Here is a 27,028-nt window from a genome sequence, read left to right as displayed (position 1 = left end):
CATTTGTCTAAGAGCTGCTGCATTTGGAAAACAAGATTTCAGAAAGCTAACTTTTTTCTTACTTTCTATGCATATTTAGTTCTATTTTCACCTGAGATTTTAGCTCCACTTTAATCCGTAGTAAAACCTCCTTCAGTGTGAAATGACTCTTGCTTTCAACTGGCAGGAAATCTGTTCACATTGCCTGAATATCTGTATACTGTGATTTCTGTGTAGGTAGAATCTTTGCAAGCAGAAATCAAAGAGAAGATGGATGATTACAATAAACTGTTACTAGAAAAGGAGCGAAAACACCAAGAAATTGCAGCTCGTGATAAAGAGATAGAAAATCTGATGGCACAAATCCAAGAGCTGAAGCTCAGTGGTGCTGAGGTCTCAAAGACTGTACATAACTTGGAACAACAGCTGCAGAAAATGAAGAAAGTGGAAACTGAACTGAAACAGGTAATTTTGAAATCCTTATTTAAATGGGGTTAGCACTACATGACAGTGGCTTTATGGGGGCTGTCAGTAGTGTTTGTGATGCTGTCTGGCACCCAGTGGTGTATTAATTGCACATATCACAGCCACACTTTTACATCATCTCTGGTTCTACAAACTCTATGTCCACTAGTCCATAAAGACTTGCATACTACTTGGAAGTAGTATGTACTTAGATATTACTTATGAGACTTGAATAGGACTCCAAGTCCTACTATGAAATCTGCTTTTAACAGTTGTCATGTTGGCTGCTTCAGAGCTGCTCCTGAGCTTGTCTGGGAAGGTGCTGTTACTGAATATCCAAACACTGAGGGTCTTTAATAGTACCTGGGTTTAAAATCTTCTTATCTTAATCTGTAGCCCTTCTTGCTTGGGTCTGAAGCCAAATCTGTTTGCCACAGTCCAAAACTTCCAGCACTTTGTTACTACTACAGAGTTAATCACAGCCTGGAGTTAAGAATTACAATCCATTTAGCAAAAGTTTGCTGTTGGACAGCAGAGGCAATTACTGCCTGTGGTTTCTTGTCAAGCTTTACTGGATTAAGTATATATTTGTATGGTTATTCTTTGGCCAATTCCCAAGTGAACCTTTCCTCCATGGACTGACCCAGCTCCTGAGAAGGATTGTGAGAGAAGGAGGATCAAAACCCAATTTTTTTTCTTAATAAAATAAGATGTGGTAGCTTGGCAGATCACAGGCTGGACAAACTTAGTGCTGCTTTATCACATTCTGACTGAACTTGATGTGTTTTTGAGTAGGTTTTGATCTGCCCAGAACTCTTCATTTCTTAAACTGTGTCCATCTATCAAATTTAGTTTGGCACATATATGGTATCATATCAAATTTGGAAATGGCTAGAAGAACAAGATGTTATGTTCTTAAACATATAAAGAGTTGTGTAACTGAGAAAGTGTAATTTATCACTGAATGCTAAATTTTCTGAAGTTGCTAAACTTGGATTACAAAAAGTAAAAGGGTAAAAACTTAAATGAGCTTTAAAAAGCATTCAGTTGTTTTGAGTTTTTATTTCTTTATAGGCCACTGGGATGATGTACTGCTCTTATTGTACTGGGTGTGTCAGGGTCAATGAAGTATTTCAGCAGGATTGTTCTGGTTTAGTAGGTTTGTATATTGACAGCAATTAATTCTAACACCTAAAAAACTCTTTTTTCAGGATAAAGAGGCATTGCAACAGCAGCAGTACAACAACCTGATCCAGATCTCTGCCCTGCAGTCTAAGCTGGATGAAGCAAGGCACCGAGTGCCCGTGGATGGCAGCTCTGCCCCAGTGCTGAAGGAGCAGCTGCAGGCAGAGCAGGAAGCACTGCAGGCCAAGGAGAGAGAGGTGAGGGCTTTGGGAGAGTTCTACCAACTTTGAATTGCTTTGGCCTCAGCCAACCTTCCTTTTTCTTCTTTGTTCTGTGCTCATCTCCCTCCCTGCTGGAAACCATCTTGAGATGATTCACGTGACTTTGAGACTGATCACTATCAGTAGTAAACTGATTTTCCTTTCCTTCCAAAGTTGAAATAGGCAGATACATTTCTGAAGTGAGAGATAATTACTATATAGTTTTTATATGCTATATAATTTTATTTTAGATAATTATTATATATTCTTAGACCATAATGGTGTAATTTAACCTGTTTTGAGAGAATGTTTGTGGTGAATTTTTGTTTCAAGCTAAGAAGAAACACAGAGAAAATTGCTCCCAATATCTGGAACTCTTATTGGATTTACAGTATAAATGTATACACAATCCCATTGTATTACTATATTATAACATCTGTGATATAGAAGCATAGTCCAGTTAAGGATGTGTAAAAAAGAAAAACAGGAGTGATCCTTCAGTTAATTTTACACCATTCTTTCAAGAGCAGAACAAGACAAAAAAAATAATTTCTTCAAGATGGAATTTCCATTTCTCTTATGAAGCCTGATTTCAACAGTCATAATTCCCAAAGCCACTATACCTTGCTACCCATTAAGGCAAGAGATGATAAAAACAGTGGATGGCAACATCACACTGCAGAGAGAAGTGTGGTTATTGAATCATCTCTTTGTTGTCTGTGTTATTGGGATTGGCACTGCAAGGCTCATTTCTGGCTTCTGGGAGGACAAGGATGGTGTTTATATTGACTGCTTGTCTTTGTTGCTCATCAAATGCTAATTTGTTTCATATTGTTGCATCCAATGACACCAAAGCCTTGATTGCTCACAATACAGATTAATGCATCTTTTGTGAGCAGGTAGATTTTTTTAAAAAAGGAAGCAGAAAACCACCTTTGCAGTACTTGGGTTTTACAGATGAGGAGCTGGAACACAAGCTTCTCACTCTTTTTATATTTATTTATTTATATTTAATGCAAGCCGATTAGAGTTTGAATCACTGAATTTGCTGATGTTGCTTCTTGTCATTAAATAATATATGAATGAAGTTTTATCTTAGAAGATTTAACTGAAACAGCTCTGCATCTCTTCTTTTTTTTTAGATTGCAAGCTTGCTAGACCAAGTGGAACAATATAAAGATAACCTGAGCAAGAAAGATGAGGAGATATTGCAGCTGAACTTGCAGTTAGAGATACAAAAGAACTTGAGTACTTCCAACATCATGCAGCTTCAGGCAGAGAATGCACACTTGCAGGTGGGTTCCTCTAGCTTTAGTGCACAGCCTAAAATGTCAGGGACCTTCTTGCTTGAGTGCTGAGGTCTTCATCTCATGATATTGTAAACAGATTTTGGGTTGTTCCTCTTGCCATCAGAATGTTGCATTACCTTTACAAGACTAATGCTGGGTATCATAGAACCAGACCCTCCCAATATTGTAGATTCATGATTGTAGCATTATCTTCTGCAGTGATTTGATTTAAATCAAAAGCTGAGGTTGTTTTCTGGGTTGGGGCAGTCTAACACAGTGATGTGAACCTGTAGAAGAAGCTGTAGTTGTGTTCCTGAGCTCTTCACCATTTCTAGTAAGTAAGAGAATGTTTAAATCAAGTTCCCTTCTAATGAGATTTTTGTTTTCTCTGGTCAGGAGGATCTAACAAAACTTCATGTGAAGCAAAGCCAGGACCTGGGCATTGGTGATTCCTCAGCTTTGTCATTCCCACAAGCACTGCTTGAAGAAAAGAATCAAGAAATTGATCACTTGAATGAGCAGATCAAGAGACTTGAGCATGAGCTGCAGAATGCTCTGGAGAACAAAGTAAGAGTGCTTACTATATGTTCATTGTTTGATTTTTGGGGGAAGCAAGGTGTGCAGATTCTTATTGTAAATTAAATCTGTGTGATAATTCTCTTAGCAAAGTAGAGATTGTTTTGAGAATTTACCAGCTGAAATGTGTGGTTGTTCTTGCTGTTAAATGTGTGATTTAATGCCTGTGTGATTCAGAAGAGAAATATAAACTCTGTGTGCAATAATAATTGCCTACATACAGTAATATTCAGTCCTTTTCCTGTTGCTTAGGTTGCAGAAGACCAAAAAGCTGAAGTTGAAGAGCTCAGGTCACTGGTGGAGCACCTCCGCCTTGACCAGGAGAGGCTGCACAAGGACAAGGAGGAAGAGGTGGAGCAACTCCATGGAGTCATTGAGAAACTTCAAAAAGAGCTGGCACAATTTGGACCAGTATGTCATGAGGACAGTGACAACCCAGTTTATTTCTATGAAAATGCCTTGGAAAAATCAGTGGAAAACCTTCAGAATGAGCTGAAGAAAGGACTGATAGCTTGTCAAGGTGATGCTGATCCAAACAGAAGAAACTCATTGGTACACTCCAAAGTGAGAGAGCTTCAGGAGGAGCTGGAGCTTGTCTCAGCTTCTAAAGAAGCTCTGCAGCAGCAGCTGGAAAAAACGGAATTGCAGCTCAAAACAGAAGTGGAAATTTTGGAGAAAAAATGCCAACAGCTGCGAGAGTCATCAGAGCAGTCTGCTGCAGAGCTCACCTCCCTGAGAATCCAGCACCAGGCTCTTCAGGAGGAATACAAGGTTTCCCAAAGTCTTTTGTCCCAGAGAGAGGCTGAGACAAAGATCACTACATCTCGAGTTCAAGAACTTGAAGATAAGGTGAGAGAAAGGGAAGCAAATATCCTAGAGAAAGAGATGCAAATTAAGACAATGGCAGATCAAAGAGAAGCTGACACAACTGAGCTGCAGTACTTAACAGAAAAAGCAGCAGAGCTCCAAACAGAGTTGGAAAAGAGAGGTGCAAGTCAGGCACAAGATGTTTACAGTCTTCAATTAGAAGTTTCTAGACTTGATTTGCAGGTGCAAGCACTGAATCAGAAAGAAGTAGCTTACCTGAGAGAAATGAAGGAACTGCAGGGGGGCACTGCAAAACTGAAAGGTGAAATCAAGGCCCAGAGGAAAGAGCTTGAAGCCCTACGTTTGGAAAGAGCTGAAATTCTTTCACAGTTGGAGTCTTGCAAGAAAGGTCATGAAGAGACTCAATTTCCCAAGCCATCCTGCCAGAGTAAAAGAAAAGATGTCGCCCTTAAAAATGGAATGCAGGAATTAGAAGCAAATGTTGATCAGTCATTTGAAGTATTGGCTTCCCCTACTGCTAGACAGGTACATGATTTGATTTTTAATAGCATTATTTGTTGTGGAGTTTTTTTTTTAGTAATACATTTCTAGATTAATACATTAAATACCTTCCCCCCATTTTACTCTATTTTGCCTGCAAGAGTAGTTAGAAATAGTTACTTCTTTCTTTCCACCTGTGAGTTCTTTCCAGCTTATTTTTTTTCCTCCTGATCTATTGAGGATGGAGAGTGAGAGGATGGGCACCTGCAAGCCAAGTAATGAGTCCACCATGAGCTACCAGAACTTTTTGTTTGCTATTCTACATGGCTGTATTGGATAACTGCTTGAAAACACTTCAACATGTCTCCTTTCCTTTCAGAAATTCTTATTTTCTGTGACTCTTGCTTGTAATTATTCAGAATCTTCTCTAGAACTGTTTGCTCCAAGTAACCTAATCTTACATTCTTATTAAATCACTGCATTTTAGAAAGCAGTAGGACCCTTTTTTCAGAGAGCTGTAGAAATCTGTCATACACCAATTTACTGTCTTTAAAGGCTGCCTTACAGAGGTGATAAGTGCTAGTTAAGAGGGTTTATGTGAAGAGTTGGAGTATACAGGAAAGGAAAAAACATTCAGTGTCAGGCTTATGTGGATTTTCAGGGCCCTGCTTGGCAGTATGTTCCAGTAATCATCCAAAGTAGATGAATTATTTCAAGAAATGACAGGATAATTGCATGTATAATGACATGTTTATTTTTAAAGCAGAAATGAGGAGTGTAGCTATGCAAAACATGTGATCATTCCTGGTGTTTGTATTTTTATTAGCCTGGAAGATCAAGTTTGGAGCAGTGCCATCAGTGCCTGGGTGACTCTGTACATTCAGGGGCTGCCCCAGAAATCTCTCAGGAAAAGGAAATAGCTGGGAAAAGTGTTAAATAGCTGGGGAAAGTGTTAAATGGCCCATGGAGATTCATACACTTCAGACCATGGCATGTGTCTGTACAAGGCAGCAGACTTCCAGTCCAGTGCCTGCTGGCCATGTTGTTTATACAGGCAGGGATTGTCATATCCCTGTTTAAAAAACAAAATTAATTTAGTATCCAGTGAAGAGAGAATTGGTAGCATTTTGAAGGATATCAGGCAATGCTGACACGCTGGGGACAGTTAAATTATTTTAAAAATAATATTTCAAGTAGAAACTTGGACTATGGAAGGTTTAAATTGATGTTTGTGTCAGTACACGTATTTTATTTCCATGTTTAAGAGGAAGTTTTTAAGTAGGCTGAGGAGGGGTAATTATCAAAATTGGAGAATATGTTGAATCAAAGTAAATAAACTGGCATGTCTTCAAGCATTCATTACAATAGAATTTTTTTCCCATGGATCTAGCTCATCCAGGTATTAGGAAAAGTATAATGTTGCAGTCTTAAAGGAGCAAAGAATCTCTCCTACATTTATGCTTGGGTTCCAAAGGGGAAACAATGTGAAAATTAGGAAATTTATTAAAATGAAAGCTGGAGGAGCAGCAAAATGAGTAAAGTCCTGGCACTGGGCTTATAACAGATGATTAAGAGGGATGATTAACACAAAAGGATTAAGGTAATGGTCTAAAATGAGAGGGATAACAATTATTCACTGTATCTGACAAACTAACAGGTATGGAGGATAAAATGAAATTTCCATGTTGACAAGTTTAAAATAAACAAAAATATCTGCTCAAATAGTGCCTTATTTAGACTCAGTCACAGAATCAGAGGTTAAAATAGTAATTTAACCTTAAAACTACTTAGATAAAGCAATTGAAGGAAAAATCAACCAATTCTAAAAGGTCTTTAAGTGCATGTTTCTCAGTTTGTAAAATCATACTCAAATTCCATTAAACAATTAATGGGTTATTTCATTACAGGAAAAAGATGAAGTTATGTTTGACTTGACAATTCACAATAAAAATCCAAAAGCACAGATGAAGCAATCGCAAGAAAATATCTTGTGCCAGGAGTTGGACATGATCCACAGCTCTGAAGGGGATCAAGATTTGCAAAAGCATTGCCAACAAATGTTGGAAATTCATCCAACTCCTGATTCACCAAAACACAATTTGAGCACAGACAAAGAGACTCCAAAACATTTCCAGAATTTAATTGCAAGTATGTCTTCCTGGGGCTCGCCTGAGATCATGAGAAAGCAAGACATGAGCATGGAGCTTCAGCCAGTGCTTCACCTGACCCCCTTCTCAGAAGCTGAAAACACAGATTTTCAAATTGTGCACTCAAGGTCATCGCTGCAAGGAGAGAATTCCATGTCACTGGGATATTCTAACCTGGATGAAAATGGCAGTGGGGATGCAGCAATGGGAGTAGGTAGAAAATCTCCAGCTTTCTCTGAAAGCACCTATTCTGTTGATGATGATGAAGATATGGAGAAGAAGCTTTTGGTAAGTGGTATTTCATGACTGATTTAGTTCTTATTAAACAAGACTGCTCAGCCCTGTCCCCCTGGGATCATTGAGGGGCCATGGGCTCCAAGTAATAGAAACCTACACACTGCTGGGAGTAGGTCTAGTGAAGTTCTGGACACAGAATTATTAGTTCCTCTCTTACTGTGGTAAAAACTGATAAATTTGTGACACTTCATGTGTCAGTAATTGAGCTAAACATGTAAAACCTCAGTGTACTCTAACAGCTCCCCACTTCTTCAACAATCTGTTATTGAGTGTTCAAAGAGACTCTTTCAAATCTGGATTTGAGGCTTTAATGGCAGTATTTTATATATTGTATACATATATAAATATGTATTGACTGTATTCTCTAATTTCACAGGAAGATAAAGTCTGTGCTTAAGAAAATTTTTCTCTGGCTGTGTATTTTTGTGCTTTGCTTTGATAGGTAATTATATATAAATAGATGTATCTTAAAACTACTAAAAGAGGAAAAAATTTAGATGAAATGGCTTCCAGAGAGCACCAATGTTGCATTTAATCATTATATTTGCCATGTCTAACACTTGGATTGAGTAGGCACTTGGTAAAATCTGCAGTAGTAAAAAAGTTGTCATAAATGCTGAAAGCGATAGCTGCATTCAGAAAACCAAAGTAACATGAAAAATTTCTTCTCAAGCAGATGAGAGAAGCTGATAATCTGACTTTAACCCCTTCTGATTTACAAGATGATGAAAGATCAAGAGCATCTGCCATGAGCGATGGATGTGGCAGCAGTAAGTTGAACTTTGTCGACTCCTTTTACCTTTTGTTAACTTCAATATTAAAAACATGTTTCTCCTTTCTCCCATTTTCTTTTACTGTGGGTCTTATTAGAAAGCTAGGCCTTAGGCAGGTAGTTCTTTGTTAAGAATTATACATATATATGTATATACACACCTATATAGATAGATATATAAATGTGTGTTGTGCCTGCTTTTACCTTTTCATCTGCATACAGGACAGAGGCAGGAGGTTTGAGTCCTGACTTAAATACTTAGCTGCTACTCTCATTCTGAAGGCAACTTAATGATTTTTAACTTGTTTAAGTTAATTGAGATCTCAACCAACCAACTCCATCTGACCCTGCATTCATACGAGCAGAAGAAATCATGGTTATGTTGCAAGTGGTTGTTGCAGTTTCAAGTTCTTTCCATTTTTATAACACTTTGTGGGGATGGGGGTTGTCTCTTCCTTCAGATACCAGCTCAAATCTGGCAGCTAATCTAAAGCAGGAGCTACAGACATCAGATCACCTGGATGCCAATGTCATGGCTTACCTGCGGTACCGAGGGATAATCCCAGATATTATGGAATCAATGAAAGAAAAGGAAATACTTTCACCACAGATGAAGGTAATGTATGATTAATTTGAGCCTACCAGCAAATTAAAACTGGACAGCAAAAATGAAATGGTCATATTATGTTACTTTTACACTGAAAAGTGTTCTGTAATGGTTCAAACTTCAAGGTGATGATGGTTCTTGTCCTTGCCTTTCTTGTGACATTACTGACGTTTGCTTGTCCTTGCTAGAATTGAGCTACTTTTGCCAGGACAGCACTGATGCTGTTTCAGAATGTGGGGTACAAGGACTGTTTATTCTGCTTTATGGGTTTACCTTGGAGGCTTCACAGAATGTTGTTTCAGAAGCAGTCACAGCTGGCTGACATCATGCTCCTCTGCCTGTTCTTGTCATGCTGATGTGATGGAGAGCTGTGGAAACACCAGTGCAAGGTGTGCAGGGACAGGTCAGAGCCAGTTCAAGCAACGTGAGAAATATACAGAAGACTGAGCTGTGAGTGCCCACTCTAGTCAGTAATTAAAAGCTGAAGAAAGGATATGCCTAGAACTCTTTGCTTTGCTGAGCAAGCTCTCAGCCATTTCAAAAATTCCAGCTACAGGAAGGGAGAAATTCTCATCTGTGAGAGAATACAGTAGGTTACAGTGAGGTCTCAAGTAGTAAGAAACTAGAAGAAATACCTTTCCTAGAAAGTGAATCATGCCTGCTAATATGCTTAGCAGGTTCCTTCAGCTTGCCCAGCAAATGGGAGGAAGGTAAGGCAGAGTTCAAATTCACAAGATGAAGGAGGCTGGGCCTTTATGGCTGCTCAAGTCAGAACAAAGATCCTTCCCCCATCCATGTGCCCTTAACAAGAGACATGATGCTCTAGGGCTGGAGAAGGAAGAACACATGGAATAACTGATGCCATCCAGGAAAAGCCAAACATGCAAAGCTGCTGAAACCATCTGCTGGCATTAGAACCAGTGCTACCAGAAAAGCACATCAGGTGGTAGTAATTGGAGATTGCTTACTGAGAGGCACTGGAGTGCCTTCCTCCCATCCAGATACTTTCTCTAGAGAAGCTTGTTGCTTACCTGCAGCTTGCATTTGTGGTGTTATTGAGGCTGCCAAGCTGAGTGAGCCCTCCAGATGATCACCTGTGTAGGGTCTAAGAGCTCTGCACAAAGGACAGTCCCAAGGTTTGGGACTATGGGTGATATTCTTTATCCTCCCAGTCAGAGGAAGGGGACCAGGATAGAACTCCTGGCTGGGCAGCTGGTGCAATGCTCAGGGTTTTCATTTTTATTACCATGGATTTACCTTTGAGAAGCCAGAAATATTGGGAGCTTATGCAAGTCACTCAAGTGAGACAAGATGTCTCCACCAATAACATGGCCAGACCTGTAAGGAAAGTTTTAAATTAGATGAGGAAAGGACTGGAGGAATGAAGTCCCTGCTACTGTGAGAAAAAGATCAGATTCAAGACCACCAGAAGAACCTGGACATAGCTAAGTCCGTGGGACCCAAAGATATGAATCCCAGGGTCCTGAGGAAATTTTGCAGTTGGAATTGCCAAGGCAGTCTCCATTGTTTCTGAAAAGTCACAGCAGTCAGATGAAGTCCCCAGTGACTGGAGAAAAGGGAATCATAGCAGCCTTTTTTAAAAAGCTTAATGACAAGCACCCTGGAAACTACTGATCTTTCAGCCTCACCTCAGTGCCCAGTAAGATCATGAAATGGACTGGACATGAGTACAGAATTTCTTGTGATGACACACTAGCACAGAGGTGGTGAATCCCTAGGAGCCCATCCCAGAATCCATTCAAAATGAGTTTGGATGGGGCTTTGTGCAACCTGAAATAATAGAAAACATTTCCCATGCCTGTCACAGCAGAGCTGGACTAGATACTGTGTTGAAAGATCCCATCCAACTGAAAACCATTCTGTGATTCTGTGTCTAAAAAATTGTGTGTCAGAGACTTCATGGAAAAGGTGATTTTTATTTTACCTTAATAAACAGATTTTTTTGGGGTTTTTTTTAAGCTTCTTTAGTGGGATATCTATCTAGACTTTACTGTCTGTAAGATCTGAGTGCATAATCCAGTACTAAATGTTTAGTTTGAACACTTAATTGTGTTTTTGATGTTAATGTTTGCTAAAGGTTTTCATTGATTATTCAAGTAATCACTATTTTGATTCCAGTGACAGAAAAACAACTTAAGTTTGTTTAAAAATAATTTTTAACTGTGCAAGGAAAGAATATAAAGAGTTAAATAGAAGTACTCTGTGTTGTTTTTAAAGTGCATAGCAATGAGGAACAGCTCCACATGGAGGCTGGGATATTTCTGATGAGATGTGTGTAAGAAAAGGATTTAAATCTCCAGTGACCTTCCTTGAAAAGAGGCCAGGAAACATCTGTGCATGATGTAATAGTTTGTGAACAGGGAATTTATTTAAAATTCATTATTTGGCCTGACAGTGTCAGAGGAAACAATTTCCACTGTGTAAATTATTAGAACTGGTTATTTTGGGAGTTGATATTTGTACATAATTTGCTAAATTAAGCCAAGGTTGTCTAAATACATAATTCAGTTTTCTGGCATCACTGGAGTTGAGTAACATAACTTCAGACTTGATAGAATTTGATTTATTCCCTGAAAGTTTGCTGAATGGTTCAGAAACAAAGGCAAAGTACAGCCCTTTGGCATAAATAATAAAATAATTCATGTTTAATTGCATCTTAGTGTGTTGATACAGACACCTTACTTTTGTTGTCTGGTACTAGCCCATCTTACTCTTACCCTTGCAGGATGCTGATGCCTGTTTCCTAATATTATCTTTGTTTTCTGTTTCTCAGACTGTGCTGAAGATGGTGTATGAGGAGAGCCGCAAAATCTTGGCTTTGTCAGAGCATCCCTTGGCTTTGAGGGAGCTGAAGAACATCCCTCAGAGCCAAGTGGCAATGGAGGGCTGGCAGAAGGAGGGATTATCCCTGCTGGATGCTATCCAGTCACTGAAGGATTACCTCAGCAAGGTGGCAGACAGAGGAGACAAGGTATGGCTATGAAATACCCTTTAAAGCAAGGGAACCAGGTTGTGTGTGTAAATATATACACACACACACATAAATGTGTATTATACATAAAATATGTTATGAGACATGTCTGTGTGTATATATGTTTAAGGAGTAAGGGACAGTACTCTTTAAACCCTTCTAAAAGTGCTTAAATTAACAGATATACTCTTATGGTATGAAAGATGCTGGGTTAGAAGTTGAGAGAGATGCCATTTAAAAAAATATATTTTAGCAGGAAACATCAGGTGTTGCTGTTGACTGGAGAGGAGAACTTCTGCAGGCAGTACAGAGCGTGTTTGAGAAGGAGAGAAATGTGTTGCAAATTGACTTGAAGTCTCACTTCTCCAATCCTGCATCTGGTGACACAAGTTCATTAGAGGAAAAGCTGGAGTATATAATCAAACAGCAAGTATGAAAAGTTCTTAGTGTGCTGCTCATAAATCACTTCTCTATTCTCTTTAATTTTTAAATTTTTTTTCAGTTTTATTTTATTGCTTCTGTTGTTAAATCTTTGTCTTAAATCTGTATAAAATCTGTGTATTATTATATTATTATCTTGTATAATGCAGATGGTGTGGGATCAGTAGCTGAGTTGCTGTTGTGGTAGCATTTTTCTTGAACTTTTTCCATAGTGTTACAAAACCTATTGATTATTGTAGCTGGCATCAAGAAATGGATTGGACATAAGTACAGAATTTCTTGTGATGACACACTGGCACAGTGAGGTGGTGAACCCCTAGGAGTCCATCCTAGAATCCATTCAAAATGAGATTCACTGTGATAGTGAATAGGAAATACTTTGTTGAATTCTTTCCCTCCTTCCCATTTATCTAGAACTTAACAGACCTCTCTTGTAAAGGGTATATATTGAACTAACTCTGAATCTGGGGGCTTTTTGCCAGTAATATTTAGTTTCTAGGTTGTAGTAACTATGTATAAACTTGACAAGGCAAGTGAAGCGGGGTTTTTCTTTTTTTACATAATGTTAACATTTTGCATTAACGTGAAGCACAAACTCAGTCATTTGAGTGCTTCAATACAAAACTTGTACTGCAAGAGTTTCCTTAATGTTTATCCTTGCAGAAGATATGGAAATAGCCTTGTAGTTTGAATAGGCCTTGCTTTGTTTCAGGAGGAGCAGAGGCAGATGGTTGTGGAGCACCTCTTCTCCTCAGACAGGAACAGCCTGCTGTCAGAAATCCAGGAGCTGCGGGCTCAGCTCCGCATGGCGCACCTGCAGAGCCAGGAGAAGCTGCAGCAGCTGCAGGAAACCCTCACCAAGGCTGAAGATCATGGCAACAAACAGGAGCACCAGCTCCGGAGGAAAGGTAATTCTTGCTAGCTTTGTCAGCTCTTTCTGTCTTCTGCAGCAGCTCCTTTTTGCCTCAAAGGGAAAAGGCAAAAAGAAAAAGGTGTCCTGCAATTAGCAGAGGCTGTACAATTCCTCAGTTTTACTGAATGCACTCAGGCTGCCTATGATGAGAGCAGTTCTTTTTCCTATCAGTAGTTAAGATAAATCTATGAGAAGCAAAGAGAAGCTGTGAAATAACCCAAAGCAATGGAACTGAAGCAGTAAATACATGAAAAACTGGTGGTGAAAACCCAACAGGGACAGTAAACCCCCTGCTTGTTTGCAGAGAATTATTCATCTTGTGTTTGCTAGTTTAGAATCAAAGAATCATTTAGGTTGGATAAGACCTTTAACACTGAAGTCTCACCATAAACAGTGCCAAGGCCACTGCTAAACCATGTTCCTGACTAAATAAGCAAGGCTTGGTTTTCACAGCAGGGTCCCTTTATGTAATAAGGAAACAAGTGCAAGTGACCTTGATCAAAAATAAACACTGCTTTTTCCTTCTTGTTGTTTTCCCATCACTATCACTCAGGATTCAGCCATTTTATAGCACATGCACTAGTCCAATAGAGGAAAATTTTCTGGACATCCAGAAGTTTATTACTAATTTTATTTACATAATGCTGTAGACATAGGTACATTAATTATTTTAAAGTACTTATCAAACAGGAACCTCCAAATTTAGGGAGAGTTGTTTTTCTTAACTCACTGACCTGAACAGAGCTGGCAAAACAGGTTCTACATAGTGATTCCTGTTATAAGGAATGTAAGGAAACTTATCTATATGTAAGTGGATAAGTTTGTTTAATGAGTTTTAAAATCCATTAATGATATTACAGAATATCACAAGGATAGAATCACATTGTTTATACATGCTTTTGTTGATTCCTCTTATGTTTGAAAAGAGATTAATTCTTCAGACAAGAACACTTCAGTACAGCTGACTTTTTTTTTTCTAATTTAAATTAGTGTAAGTGATACCATATTGTCAAAGTGTCTGTAATGTAAATAACTGTAACAGTGTTTTCTTATTCTAGTTGAATTATTGGAATATAAACTTCAGCAGGAAAAATCTATTGTAAGTGACTTGCACAGCACCCTCTCTGAGGAGCAGAAAAGATCCTCTGAAACCTGTGATCTCCTGAATCAAGAAAAAGCATCCCTGAAATCAGAGCTTTCTGGAAGCAAACAAGAGAATGAAAGGTTGCAGAAATCCCTGGAAGAGCTTCAGAGGGAAATAAATCATTTACGGTGAGAAGATTTATTTATTTACTTGATTTATCAGCAGGTAAAGCTCTGAAAGAGCTTTGTACTAATAGGTTCCATAAAGCACTTGGAAACACAGGAAGGAAAACCATGGTCCCTCACTTTTAAAGGGTTATGTTTTCTTTACTAAATTCTGTCATCTTGGGTATGTTCCTTTCCCACTCCCTTCTGAGTGTATGCCAATATTTTGCTTTCCTCTCACAGGACAACTTTGCTCTGCCAGAATAAATAACCTATCTCTTCATTGTTACTAAATCGAGCAGTTCTAGCTTGGCTTGCAGGGAGGTAAATGTTTTCAGCTGCTAACTAGCTGTGACTTGAAAACTGACCCTCTTTAGAAAGAATAGAGACCACTTTAAAGAAACAAAAATCTTAGATAGAACTCAGAGAAACCAACCCAAAATGTCTTGCTTGTGATGCTGGTGAAGGATGTTCTGTTCTGAACACAGAAATGTCGTTTTGAACTTTGCAGTGTTGAATTGGAAAAAAAAGAGAAGGATTTGGCAGCTGCACTTGAAGGCTTGCAGGCTGAGCAGCTGAAGGGCTCTGAGCTGCGAGGTTGGTTTGAGGAACAGCAGCGTCAGCAGAGGAAAGCAGAGGATGAAAAGACAAAGGCCATGGAGGTAACGCCCAGCTCCCCCGGGGCATGACGTTAACTGGGAGTTATTTGTGCAGTCGTCTTCACCTCCTCTGTTCTTTGTTTAGTAACTGTTAAAACCCCCAAACCTTTTCTGAACGTGTCTTTTTTCACCCAGTTAAAGCTTTCAGTTACTTTCACTAATTGCACATGTAGAAATAAACCAAGGTTGAATGCCATGTTTTTTTTTTTTCCACATCTTCTTAATGTTTTTTCCTCTCCCATCTTCCCCTGTTGTGTACAGTCCCTTGCTGAGTAGGGACAGCCAGATCCTGCAGCTGTGTGACTGCACCCTTAATTCCACAGCAAACTTAGCATGAGGGTGTGAGATGTATGATGTCTGAGATTATAAAGAAAGCCACCCAATGATAAATAGGTTTGGCAGAGAGTAAGTGGAGCCTTTTCAATATAAAATGTATTTTTGGAAGTTGACCAAAGTTGTTCTGTTCCCTTCTAAATTGAACAGAAAACAAGTGAACAACTTTCTCTCCAAGACTGTAATAGCAATGACTCAGTGATTGTAAAAGGCCCACAGTAAATGGAAAAGGAGGAAGATTTAACATAAACCATTTCTTAAACCCCCAAACTAAACTCTCTCAAAGAACCCCAAACAATCCTTAAATTCCCTAAGTGAGGAAACACAATTCTGACTATTTCCATGTAGTCTGGCTTCTGCTGTCACCTTCCTGGTAGTTGTTTTAAGTTTGAGAGTGATTTTTGTTGAGGTGTTTGTTACTGCTGCATGGTTAGGAGATGTTGCTACCATGTTCCTCCTTTTCAGAAAGCTGCTCATGCAGGGAGGACAGAGTAGCCAAGGCCAGGAGAAAAGTGCTTTGCCCTGGGGATACCTGTTGGACAGATTAGTCTGGCATTCACAAATCTTTTTTCAAGCCCCATTATGCAAAGCTTCTGCCATTTAGCCTCTGACTTGGCCTTCTAGGAGATAACAAATGCAGCTGGCTATGTGCAGGGCAGGGTGGACCTCCCTACTGGGACAGCAGTGGCAGCTCTGGCTGTCTGCAGTGCCCTGCACTGTTCCTTCAGTCCCTGCCATTCCTTCTGAAGAAAGACTGGCTCTCGGGATGGATTTTAAACAGAAAGAGAGTAGATTTAGACTAGATGTAAGGAAGAAATTCTTTCCTGTAAGAGTGGTGAGACCCTGGCATCCAGATTACCCAGAGCAGCTGTTTCCCCAGGGCAGGACTTGGAGCAACCTGGGATAGTGGAAGATGTCTCTGCCCATGGTAGGGGGTAGGAATGAGATGAACTTCAATATCCTTTCCAAACCAGACCATTCTGTGATTTACTTTTTGCAGTCTCTACTCTGTGCTTTGAAGAGATGGGCTGCCAGGTTCTGAAGCTTTACATCTACTCTGACTGCTTAGATTTTTCTTTTTAACACAAGAGGGTTATTGCTGTTGCAGATGTTACTTATTAATGGGACTGAGTGATGTGAAAAGTAGTGATTTCCTAATGAGGATCTTACTAACTGAAGAAGAAATAATGTACTGGCATGTGGTGGTGTTTGCAGGGGTCCCAGGATGAGGGAAGAGTTAAGAATCTAGACTCCATGTTTCAGAAGGCTGCTTTATTATTTTATTATATATATTATATTAAAAGACAATGATATATTAAAACTATACTAAAAAAATAGAAGAAAGGCTTGAATGGAATAGAAATGGAATGGTAATAAAATCTTGTGACTGACCAGAGAGTCTGAGACAGCTGACTGTGATTGGCCATTAATTAAAAACAACCATATGAGACCCATCACAGATCCATCTGTTGCATTCCACAGCAGCAGATAATTATTGTTTATATTCCATTTCTGAGGCCTCTCAGCTTCTCAGGAGAAAAATCCTAGCAAAAGGATTTTTCATAAAATATGTCTGTGACGCTGGCAGATACATTAACATGATAATTTTTGCGTTTGTTGCTTGGTACCATATTCCTAAAGAGCATTTTTTTGTAATTTTAAATTAAGCTTTTTAATACCTGAACTACTCTAGTTAAGTCTTGAATCTCTTTCTGGATAAAATAGGAGGTTGAAAAAGGCTAAATGGCAGCCAGTGCCAGAGCTGAGTGTTTGTGCTGGAATCCATGTGCTTTCCCCTTGTGCCCAGGAGCTGCAGGCTGCCCTGGATGTGCAGTCGGTGCAGAAGTGCCAGCTGGCCGTGTCCTTGGAGCACGAGAGGACAGTGACAGACAACCTGCGCAAGGAGCTGCAGATCGAGCACTCGCGCTGCGAAGCCCTGCTGGCCCAGGAGCACAACAAGCTGAGGGAGCTGCAGAAAAGCCTGGAAGCTGAGAAAAAGCGATCCTTGGAGCTCCTGGATTCCCTGAACCACGAGCGTGTTCTGACAGAGCAGCTGAGCATGAGGGTGAAGGAAGGGGCTTCCTGCCAGCACAGGGAGGCCCTGCTGGAACAGGCCTTTGTCCGAGAGCTCCAAGCCCAGCTGGAAGAGGAGAGGAGCAGAACCATGGAGCTTGCTGCTGTTATTGAGAAAATGCACCAGAAGGCCATCCTGTCTCAAAGGCAGCTGGAGGCTGAGGTGCAGATGTGCTGTGAGGAAACCCAGAAGGAGAGGGAGGTGAGTGACAAACTGAGAGCCACCCTGGAGTCTCTGCAGACACAAAAGCAAGAGGTGATCCGTTCCTTGGAGGCCCAGAGGGAGAGAGAGGTCAAGCTCAAAGTGGACTGGGAACAACTGCAGTCACTCTTCACACTGCTTAAAGAGCAAGATAAGAACAGGAAAGAGGAGAGAGAAAGAGAGCAGAAACAGCAGCAACAGACAGAGCTACAGAAACAGAAGGACTGGCAGAGAGATCAGGAGAGACTGGTGAGAATGCTCTGCCTTACACTGAAATAGCCACACACTGAAATGTTACATCCCCACACACTGGGATTTAACCCTCTGGATGGTTTTCTTTGATTGGAATGTTGCCTTCTGCTAAAGCATTCTGAAAAATATATTAAATCAGCTCTTGTCCTGCTTTTGTGAAATGTAGCTATTTTCAAGGGTTGTCTGGGTTTGTTGTTGATGGAAGTTGATCTTTAAATCTTTAAAGTTGATCTTTAAATTTTTGCCTATGCTGGTTGTTCACAGGTGGGGACGAATATGGATTAAATGCAGGATGGAACCAAACTAACTTTCATGTCATTGCCCTTATTTTATGAGCTAGGATCCCAGTCATGGCTTGAGAAACTAGTGGTTTCACCCTGGGTTTCTCCTTGGATGGGGCCAATGGCTACTCCAGTGTCATTAAATGGCTTCCTGGTGGCCCTGGGAAGCAGTGCTCCAAGCCTTCCCCAAAAGTGGTCTGGCAGTTCAGGAACACCCAGAGGGATGTGCTGATTAGGTGTGTGACACTTACATAAGTGGGTATATATGACAAGCAATTAACTACTCCTTATTTTATTCAAACAGCAAAACTTGCAACAGCAACACCAAAGGGATGAACAAAGAATCAAAGAACTGCAGGAAATGCTGGCAGTATTAAGAGAAAAAGAAAGAAATCCTCCAGCTCCAAACTGTCAGGAGGAACTCTTGTGTACCTCAAGCAAAGATGGAAGTGCCACACAGCCTGTGACAAAGCAAACTGAAAAACCCCACTTGCAACAGCAGCAGCAACAGCTGGAGAAGATAAGGCAGCAGTTGCTCTTTGTGGTTATGCACCTGAATGAGTTCATACATAAAACTCTGAATAAGTGAGTTCATAAAACAGCACTTTGCTTTCCATCCTGCTTATTGACTTGTGTGTGTCATGGCTGAGAGCTTTCTTAATTCTTAAAAATTAACAGAACTTGCTAATTTCTCTGCGTATTTGTAGTAATTTGTGTGGTAAATATTGCATAAGTAAAGCCTGAGAACCTTAAAGGTCAAGTAGGGGGAAGAAGCAATTAAATGTGTGTTAACATTCTTACAAATCAGCCTGATACTGAAAAGGTGTTTCTGCCTAACAGAACGGTTAATGACTGGTCTGCATCAAATGATGAAGCTGTGGCCTCTTTACTGCAGACATTAAGGGAGCTAAAATCAGATTTGTCGCCTGCTACAACTCAGGTAAGGAAAATATTAATTTATTTTCATGTTCCACTCTGTTTTGTCATATTGCAGAGTCTGCTTCTGAGAGCATTTTTTCCCTAGATATGTAATGTGTCCAAGGATCACCAGCTTTGGGATGTGTTGCTGTAGCTGCTTGATGCATCCAGAGACAGCTGTTTTTCACCAAAATGCCAACTACTTTTTTCTAAAAGCACCATAGTGGTTTGTCATCTCACGAGGGCTGTTCTGACCCAAATTTGCAGTATTGCAAGTATTTTACACAAGCCCAGGGATTACCCAAGATCAAGCTCTATTGATACAAAATACATAAATGCATTACTTTTAGATTCCATCTGATTCCCCAGATAATTGCAGTTTTGTCTTTCTCTTGAAATAGACAGAGATCTATGACTGATAAGTGAAAAGTTTTTTGTGTCTTCTGTTCACAAGTCTGATGTGTGACAAGCTTGGCATGTTGCAGCTCTCCCTGTGTCTACCTGCTTACAAAATACAGTTCATGTTTTCCTTCTGTTACCTGTGCAGCCACACAGGTGGTTGCCAAGTGGATCATCTCCAGCCTTGAGGAGGGGATGCTGCCTCTTCTTCAAGTTCATGGGATTGTTTTGGTTAAGCCTTCCTCTCACCAACCTTTAGAGCTGTCAGCTGTAGACAAAACCCTTGTTGGAGCAGAGTTCCCTCCTTCAGGGGCTGACCACACAAAAATCAAGGAACTCAAGTTTCCTGACTTTTTTTTAAATAATAAAAGTGTTCAGTAGAGCTCTTTAAAGTCACATGCCTTTCTAGAGATTAGGAGCAAAAACTCCACCTCAATAGCTTTTATTTTCTGTGGGCACCAACAATTCCTCCTCTCTGCTCTCTTTTCAGGCTTTGATTTTTTTTTTCCAGAATCACCTTTTCCTTCAGTCTCCTCTCTGAATTTCTCCTTCCTTTAGGTAGTGAACCACATGCTTACGACACCAAAGGAATTTTCTGCTGTTTCCCCCTTGAGTTGCAATAAATTGGGGGAGTATTGGGCAGGGAATCTGGCAAAATGTCAGCATGGGAAATCTGCCAAATGGAGCTGTCTGGTCAATCAGCTGCCAAGTGGTGCAGCAGAAGTCAAGGACATGGATGAGTCATGTAGAATCTTTCAGATACTACAGATTGTACTGAAATAAGTTGCAAGGAGAAAGTGGGGTCAGTTGTTTGTACTGGCTTCTGTAATGTATGGATTTTATTTCAAGGGATAAAACATCAACTACCTTAAAAAAATCTTCTATTTCTTTTGTGATCTCATGCATCATGCTCTGATGTAACTGATGACCAGTAAACTTGTAGTTGCTACAAAGAGGGCTACAAAGGCAGAACTTCCATGAGGAATTGGAGCTGGACTCCTGGGTCTCATTCCTTACCACAAAACTCAGTTTTACAGGATCACAGCATGGTTTGGGCTGAAAGGGACCTTAGAGCCCATCTTGTTCCACCCGCTGCCATGGGCTGGGAACCTTCCACTAGACCAGATTACTCCAAGCCCTGTCCAACCTGACCTTGGACACTTCCAGGGATAGGCCAGCCACAGCTTCTCTGGGCAACAGACTCTCAGAATTGAATGTGGGATTTTTCACAACTTGTTTTTGCATGTCCACAGACATCTTCACTATTTCTGTGCTGCCTGTGGATACAGATGAAAGTCAGAAGGGTTTTTCATGCATTTCAGTTTCCCATTGTGCCTTTCAACACCTGAATACCATTGCTGGTTTTTGGGCTCATTGTTATTATGTTTTAATTTGTCATAAATTTGGGTTATACTCAGCTTGAGGTGTTTGATTGTGAAAACAATGTGCAAAACCCATTGTGGCTCACTTCCTTTAGGTTTCTGTTTTAGGTGAGATCTACAGGTGATGCTGCCCCTGTTCAAGAGCTGGAAAGAGAGGCTTGGCAACGAGAGAGGAACATGCTGCAGAACATGCTGAAACAGGCAGAATCCCAGCTGGCTAAAGCCAATGCTGAAAATGAAAACAAACCAGTACCAGAAACTTCCAATCCTAAGGTAAAATCATGGGGATAACCAGCAAAGGGGGGGTCTCTGGAGCTTGGAGAGCCAGGAGCTTACATTTGAAACTAATCTGTTGGGGGGGAAAGGGATTGGTCAGATTATGGCATTCATCTTTCACTTACTGCTGTCATCCTCAGTTGCTATTTTAAAAGGTTGATTTTCTAGACAAACAGCTTGATATATTATTTTAAATTAGAAGCTTCCCCCATATGTACCTCATTAGAGAAGTTCTTCTTGAACTTCCTCAATGTTAGGAACTTGCATCAAAAGTAATTTGGATCTTTGGAATTTCTTTCCTCTCTTAAATGAGAGGGAGACTTGGATTTTTTGTCTAAGCATGAAAATAGAAAATATTCATTATTTTTAATCCCTGCTGACTAAATAAATACTTTTTATTTTTCTGACACTTTGATTGTAATCAAATCTGATAGGCATCTTTCCCACCATGCATTCTGGCTTACATTTTTTTTAAAGCAGGTGTACTTGTTTTATGAAAGAGTTAAACTGCTTTAGAGTTTTGAATGTCACAATTTTGGTTGAAGACATTCAGGAGATTTAAAGAGGTCTGACACTCCAGATCTTGGTGGGTTTTAGCAGTGTACAGAATTGTTTTGGCTGCTCTTGTGTCCTCAGTCTGGACATTTGACCTGAAGACACCTTGTTTGTGGCTGGTTTTTTGCATCAGTAACTGTGAAAAAAACGAACTTTTTAAAATTTTTTCTTTTTTTCTGCAGTTGCAGAGATTATATCGAAAATACATCCGAGCAGAGAGCTTTAGAAAGGCTCTGGTTTATCAGAAGAAATACCTCTTGCTGCTGCTGGGTGGCTTTCAGGACTGTGAGCAGGCAACTCTGTCTCTCATTGCCCGCATGGGAATCTATCCTTCTGCAGACCTGCAGCTCTCTGCATCCCACTCCAGGCCCTTCACCAAGTTCAGGTGTGCAGCCAGAGCCATCATTGCCATCTCCAGGTAAAGCCAAAACACTCCCTTGTCTCTTATTGGTGATGTTCTATTGGAAGCTTAAAAAATTGATAGTTCCTGTGGCTTATCCTACATTAATATTAAGCAGAAGAAATCTCCAGAACTGGTTCAAACATGACTTGTTAGCTGAGTTTGATCTGTACTAAAGATTTGTAAAAAATATCTTTAAAATGAAGGAGGGTTGATTTAGATGGGATATTGGGAAGAAATTTTTCCCTGCAAGGATGGTGGGGCCTGGCAGAGGTTGCCCAGAGAAGCTGTGGCTGCCCCATCCCTGGGAGTGTCCAAGGGCAGGCTGGACAGGGCTTGGAGCAGCCTGGGATGGTGCAAAGTGTCCCAGCTCATGGCAGGGGGGTGGAACAAGGTAGGGTTCCTTACAATCCCTTCCAGCCCAAACCATTCCATAATTATATGAAAAAGCTACTTGAGCAATACCCAGCTGCAATATATTTGAGAACCAGTGCACAGCATTACAAACTGGAGTCCTTTGGGGCTGACCCTTATCTCATTGGTCTCACTGGACAGTCTGTCCTGTACCAGAATGAGATCTGTCAGGAATGATTCTCTGGAATCTAGTAGCGTGTGTTTCATTGGGTGTGATTTTATCATGCTGTGTCACTATCAAATGGGTTTTGCTAGCTGTACATGGGACAACATGCTGTCATTAAGCCCATTGAATGAAAAAAAAAAAAAAAGCAGTTTTAAATGTAACCGGTGGTTATTTCTGAGCAATTTCATAGTTAAAATGATCACTAGCAAGTTTCCAGCAGGAGATGACACAGAGTCTTTGACATGAATACCATAATAAGAGTGAAGGCTGCAGCACCTCCAAATTCATGCAGTAACCTCCAAACTGCTCCTCTCAGGTAGGAAGAGCTCTCTGGAGATCAGGAGCAGAGCCAAAACAAGCAAGTCTGTTCAGCAGTTCAAAGATTGTTACAGGGTAAAATGGGATAAGCCAGCATTGCAAAAACTGAATTTGAAGAATTCTCCTGTCATTCCCACAACAATCATTGCTTATGCCACTTAATCAGCTCTCTCCCAACAAATAATATTAAAAGTTAAAGTATTTCTGCTTATTTTTAATGCTTGTACAAATTTGTTTTCTTACCAAGGTTAAAGTTTTTGGTGAAGAAGTGGAACAAAGTTGGCAGGAAGAGCACACAGGGTGAAAGCATTTCTCACAGTATAGGAGGTAACACAGGTATGTGTTTGGATAAGTACGTTGTTTTCTTGGTCATTTTCTTTGTAATTTGTTTTCTTCAGTGATGTGTTCCATTTAAAAACAAAACCCAAGTGGGAAAATCTGTTTATTTTGTCACTATCCAGCTGTAGAGTAGATGGATAGATGGTCTGATGCAGGTCAATAAGGACTTGAGTTGCTTGAGGAACATTTGAGTGTTCCTTTGAGTTACTGATGAGTGCCTTTGTAAGAATTCCAGCAAACATCTTAATGCAGCACCTAATATTGGGGAGCTGTTGCCCTTTGTGTAAAATTCCATTGTGTCTTTTCAATGGTGAACAAAATTCAGATTAAAGAGTGTTTTTTTCATTACCTGGTACTATGTAATTTTCACTGTTTCTAAGTTGCTGGAAATACTTTTTTTAAAAGACAACACCACCTTGGTACATAAACCCACTGTTGTATGATTCCTAAGAAACCTGAATCCTCAAATGCTGAACTTTCTGCTTCAGTACAAGATAGCATCACAATTCTATTAATTATAGTTAAAACAAAACAAAAAACCCCATAAAAATAAAAAAGCTGTTAGCTGTAGAAAGTGTGTTTACCTGCATTTAAAACCAAACTTAAGCCTACTACTCTGCTGTTACTGGATGTGTTTATGACAGCCTGTTCTCGATGGTTCCTAGTGCATATTATTTAACTCTTCATAATTTACCACAGCCTCTGGTGCTAGAACAGAAGTGCTGAAGGAGCAGCAGCCCCCAGCTGGCCCTGTGAGCTCTCCCCCTACCCAGGACAGGGACCCAGGGCTGTGCCACAGACCCAGCCGTGCTGCAAGGTTCACGAGCCTCTCGCCACGGTCCTCCCACCGCTCACACAACAGGTCAGTCTGCAGAGATGGGAGGTGCTTCAGGTTATTGGAAGGGTTGTTTAACTTTGAGTGGTTTGTCACAAACAGCCAGGTGGTCTTCTGGTTTGCATGGAATTGAGCAAAATGTTTTTGGAGAGTTTGAGACCTGCAAGAGCTTCCAAAAGACTGAATTGTACCCCACCCTATTCCTCTGTCATGGGATGTGTCTGTTTGTGACAGCCCTGCTAAAAAGTCACCTGTGTGGTATGGAACAGGATATTGATAACAGCAGCCCTGACTGGTGCTGAGTGTGACTGGATTAGTGGTGGCTCAGGCCTGATGTAGATCCAGGCTAGGCTAAATGATGCCTCTTGCTGCTCTTGTTTCCAGAAACAAATATTTAAATGCCAAGGGTGGTGATGGTTCCAGTTTTCTTTGCCTAGAATTCCTGACTGTATGAATGTAACTTCTGGATATATTTGAGAGCATAGCATGAGCAGGAGAAAATAATTTGTTTTCTTTCTAAGGTTGCACCAGTCCCCAAGTTCAGCTGCAGACAAGTCCCTTGTGCCACCTCAGGATCCTGAACAGTCACTCACAGAATACATCCATCGCTTGGAGATGATTCAGCAAAGGCTGCGAGGGCTGCAGCCAGGTAAGAACCACCTTCTCACCCCTCACAGCTCCTGCAAGGCTGGGCTGCTTTTCACAAGGTTCTTTGTACACATTGCCCATGAAGAGCATCATTTTAAGGAGTAATTATCATTATTGGGGGGTAACCAAGTCATTCTCCAAAAGGAAACCTTTCCAAGTTGTATCTAAAATTCCTCCAAGTGTGGCATTTCTCTAAGTGCATAGTAAAAGAGTTAAGATGGAATAACTTCATGTGATTTCTGCCCCCTCCTCCCATTCCCAAATCTAAACAAGCAAGTATTGCAATTTAAATGAAGCTGTGTGTGGAGTTAATTTGCTTTAAAGTCAAACATAGCTGTTGTAATAGCTGAGCAGGGCTTTCTCTGCAGCACAAACTGTAATGCTTCCCTTAATTATCACTTCCTTATGTTCATAACAGATTTTAAAAAAAGATTTGGAGGCTGGTAAATACAGCCATCTCATTCTAAGACTTATCAAACTGCACACAAAGGACTGTAGTGGTACTTAGCTTTGCTATTTAAAACAGTTCCACCTAATTTCTAGACCAGATTTACTTCATTTAATTAGTCTAATTACCTCCTCTCGTTACATGTTGGTTATAGCACAGAAACACCTTATCCTCAGGAGGAACTTGCAACCTGTCATCACATCATCCTGAAATCCTGAAGAGTTTGGGAACTTTGGCATTGTTCTCAGCAGGACTTTACCTAGAAACTTTATTACTCTGACTTTGTGGGTTTGTTTGTTTTGGGGATTTTCTCCAAACACTGCAGCTGCATGGCTGATCAGATAGATAAACAGAGTTTACACTTGAAAGCTGTCAGCCTTTATGGAAGTAACACGTTTTGCTTCATTCCAAGTGTGGAATAAGGACTGCACAGCTGGGACACCATAAACACTTCTGTGAAAAGTGTATATGATTTCTGTCATTTCCATATTACCAGGATGATAATGTCCAGAATTACAGAATGATGCTGCAATCTTTAGAACGGTGCTGTCAGCCAAGTGATTTCCCAGCTCCCAGTGAGCTAAAGAATCACCCCAGGAGTGGCAGAACAGAGCTGTCACAGGGGTAAAGCAGGCCTGTGATGGAGCACTGCTCCCAGGGTATGAAGGTTTGCTTTGGCAGATGTTTAGGCTTTCAAATCCTGTTTGAGATTGCTCCTAGGTGGCTCGTGAAAATTGGAATTGCTTTCAGTGTAGCTCATATGAAGTGCTTAGAGGAAATAACATGCTGCTAATTGTACACTGTTGCTTCATAACACAAGCAGTTTGCTAATATTGATCTGTTGTTTTTTTTTAATTTAGGACAAGTGCTAGGTTCACCTCATCAGAGAAACCTAAGAAAGTGATGGGAACACCTAGAAAATCTGTCCTGCAAGTTCCTGCTTCCTCTGAGTTGATCCTCACTCAACAGATGCACTTGCAATCTGCCATGCAACTGAATAAAGGGCAGTGCTTTTAAAGCAGATTTTTATATGACTCTTTTTATTATATTTTAGTACTTTAAGAGGGACTTACTTTTCACTAAGAACAATGTTTTACATTCTCATGTGAAATTAAGTCAACAGCTGAAGTGTGGCTGCATCGCTGTATTGTAAGCTGCAAAAAGTCTCTGTGGTGTTTATTTTTCTATAGTGTATAGGTGGATTCCTTGTAAAAAAAGTTATTAAAATGACATTTTATTAGTGAATTTTACATTGTGTGGTTGTTTATTTCAGTCATACCTATTTATTTTTTTTGCTGTTCCTAAAATTGTCTGGGTTTTGATATTTCTACAGGATCATTCCAATTAAAGGAATAGCTCAAATACTCTCAAAAATATCAAAGATACCGGTAGCTTTCTGTGAATTTAGGGTTTGCTCTTCTGGTTTTTCACTACATAAATCCTCCCTCAGTCTGTCCTATTTATTCTGGACACTTTTAGCTTCATTTTTCTAGTTCAAAAGGCCCATAGTTTTAAGTCTTTTGTACCAAACAAAACCTGTGAACTCTTATCTACATCTAATGTAAGTGATCCTGCCTGTGTCTGGTTTCTTGTGCTGGAGCTGTCTTCAGGGGGGCAGTTCCAAATGTGCATGAACTTGCTGGTTGGAGAAGAGGAAAGAGGTGCTCTGGTGGTACATCCATTTCCAGTCACAATGTCTGGGAGAGATCCA

The 27,028-nt window shown here is 40.2% G+C and overlaps 1 protein-coding gene across 9 annotated transcripts in view; it reads left to right on the top strand.

Moving 5' to 3' along the window:
• The window catches only part of PCNT (pericentrin), a 70,329-nt gene extending 43,762 nt beyond the window's left edge, over positions 1–26,567 (top strand). For 8 of the 9 annotated variants that reach the window (XM_058027616.1, XM_058027612.1, XM_058027615.1 and 5 more), the window contains 22 exons: positions 217–444; positions 1,656–1,826; positions 2,972–3,124; positions 3,515–3,685; positions 3,947–5,047; positions 6,910–7,437; positions 8,120–8,216; positions 8,680–8,834; positions 11,620–11,817; positions 12,074–12,247; positions 12,971–13,166; positions 14,230–14,443; positions 14,931–15,081; positions 17,219–17,935; positions 18,524–18,804; positions 19,060–19,159; positions 21,027–21,191; positions 21,932–22,167; positions 23,295–23,383; positions 24,086–24,248; positions 24,743–24,870; positions 26,178–26,567. In XM_058027616.1, coding sequence (XP_057883599.1) covers positions 217–444; positions 1,656–1,826; positions 2,972–3,124; positions 3,515–3,685; positions 3,947–5,047; positions 6,910–7,437; positions 8,120–8,216; positions 8,680–8,834; positions 11,620–11,817; positions 12,074–12,247; positions 12,971–13,166; positions 14,230–14,443; positions 14,931–15,081; positions 17,219–17,935; positions 18,524–18,804; positions 19,060–19,159; positions 21,027–21,191; positions 21,932–22,167; positions 23,295–23,383; positions 24,086–24,248; positions 24,743–24,870; positions 26,178–26,221 — 5,460 coding nt within the window. In that variant the 3' untranslated portion in view covers positions 26,222–26,567. The remainder of the gene's footprint in view (positions 1–216; positions 445–1,655; positions 1,827–2,971; positions 3,125–3,514; positions 3,686–3,946; positions 5,048–6,909; positions 7,438–8,119; positions 8,217–8,679; positions 8,835–11,619; positions 11,818–12,073; positions 12,248–12,970; positions 13,167–14,229; positions 14,444–14,930; positions 15,082–17,218; positions 17,936–18,523; positions 18,805–19,059; positions 19,160–21,026; positions 21,192–21,931; positions 22,168–23,294; positions 23,384–24,085; positions 24,249–24,742; positions 24,871–26,177) is intronic. The other variant, XM_058027609.1, reaches the window with a different exon arrangement.
• Positions 26,568–27,028: the final 461 nt, after the last annotated feature.

This window comes from Melospiza georgiana, chromosome 7, assembly GCF_028018845.1.
Source record: "Melospiza georgiana isolate bMelGeo1 chromosome 7, bMelGeo1.pri, whole genome shotgun sequence".
NCBI lineage: Eukaryota > Metazoa > Chordata > Aves > Passeriformes > Passerellidae > Melospiza > Melospiza georgiana.
The sequence above is the reverse complement of the archived record's forward strand: the minus strand, read 5'-3'. Positions and strand labels throughout refer to the sequence as shown.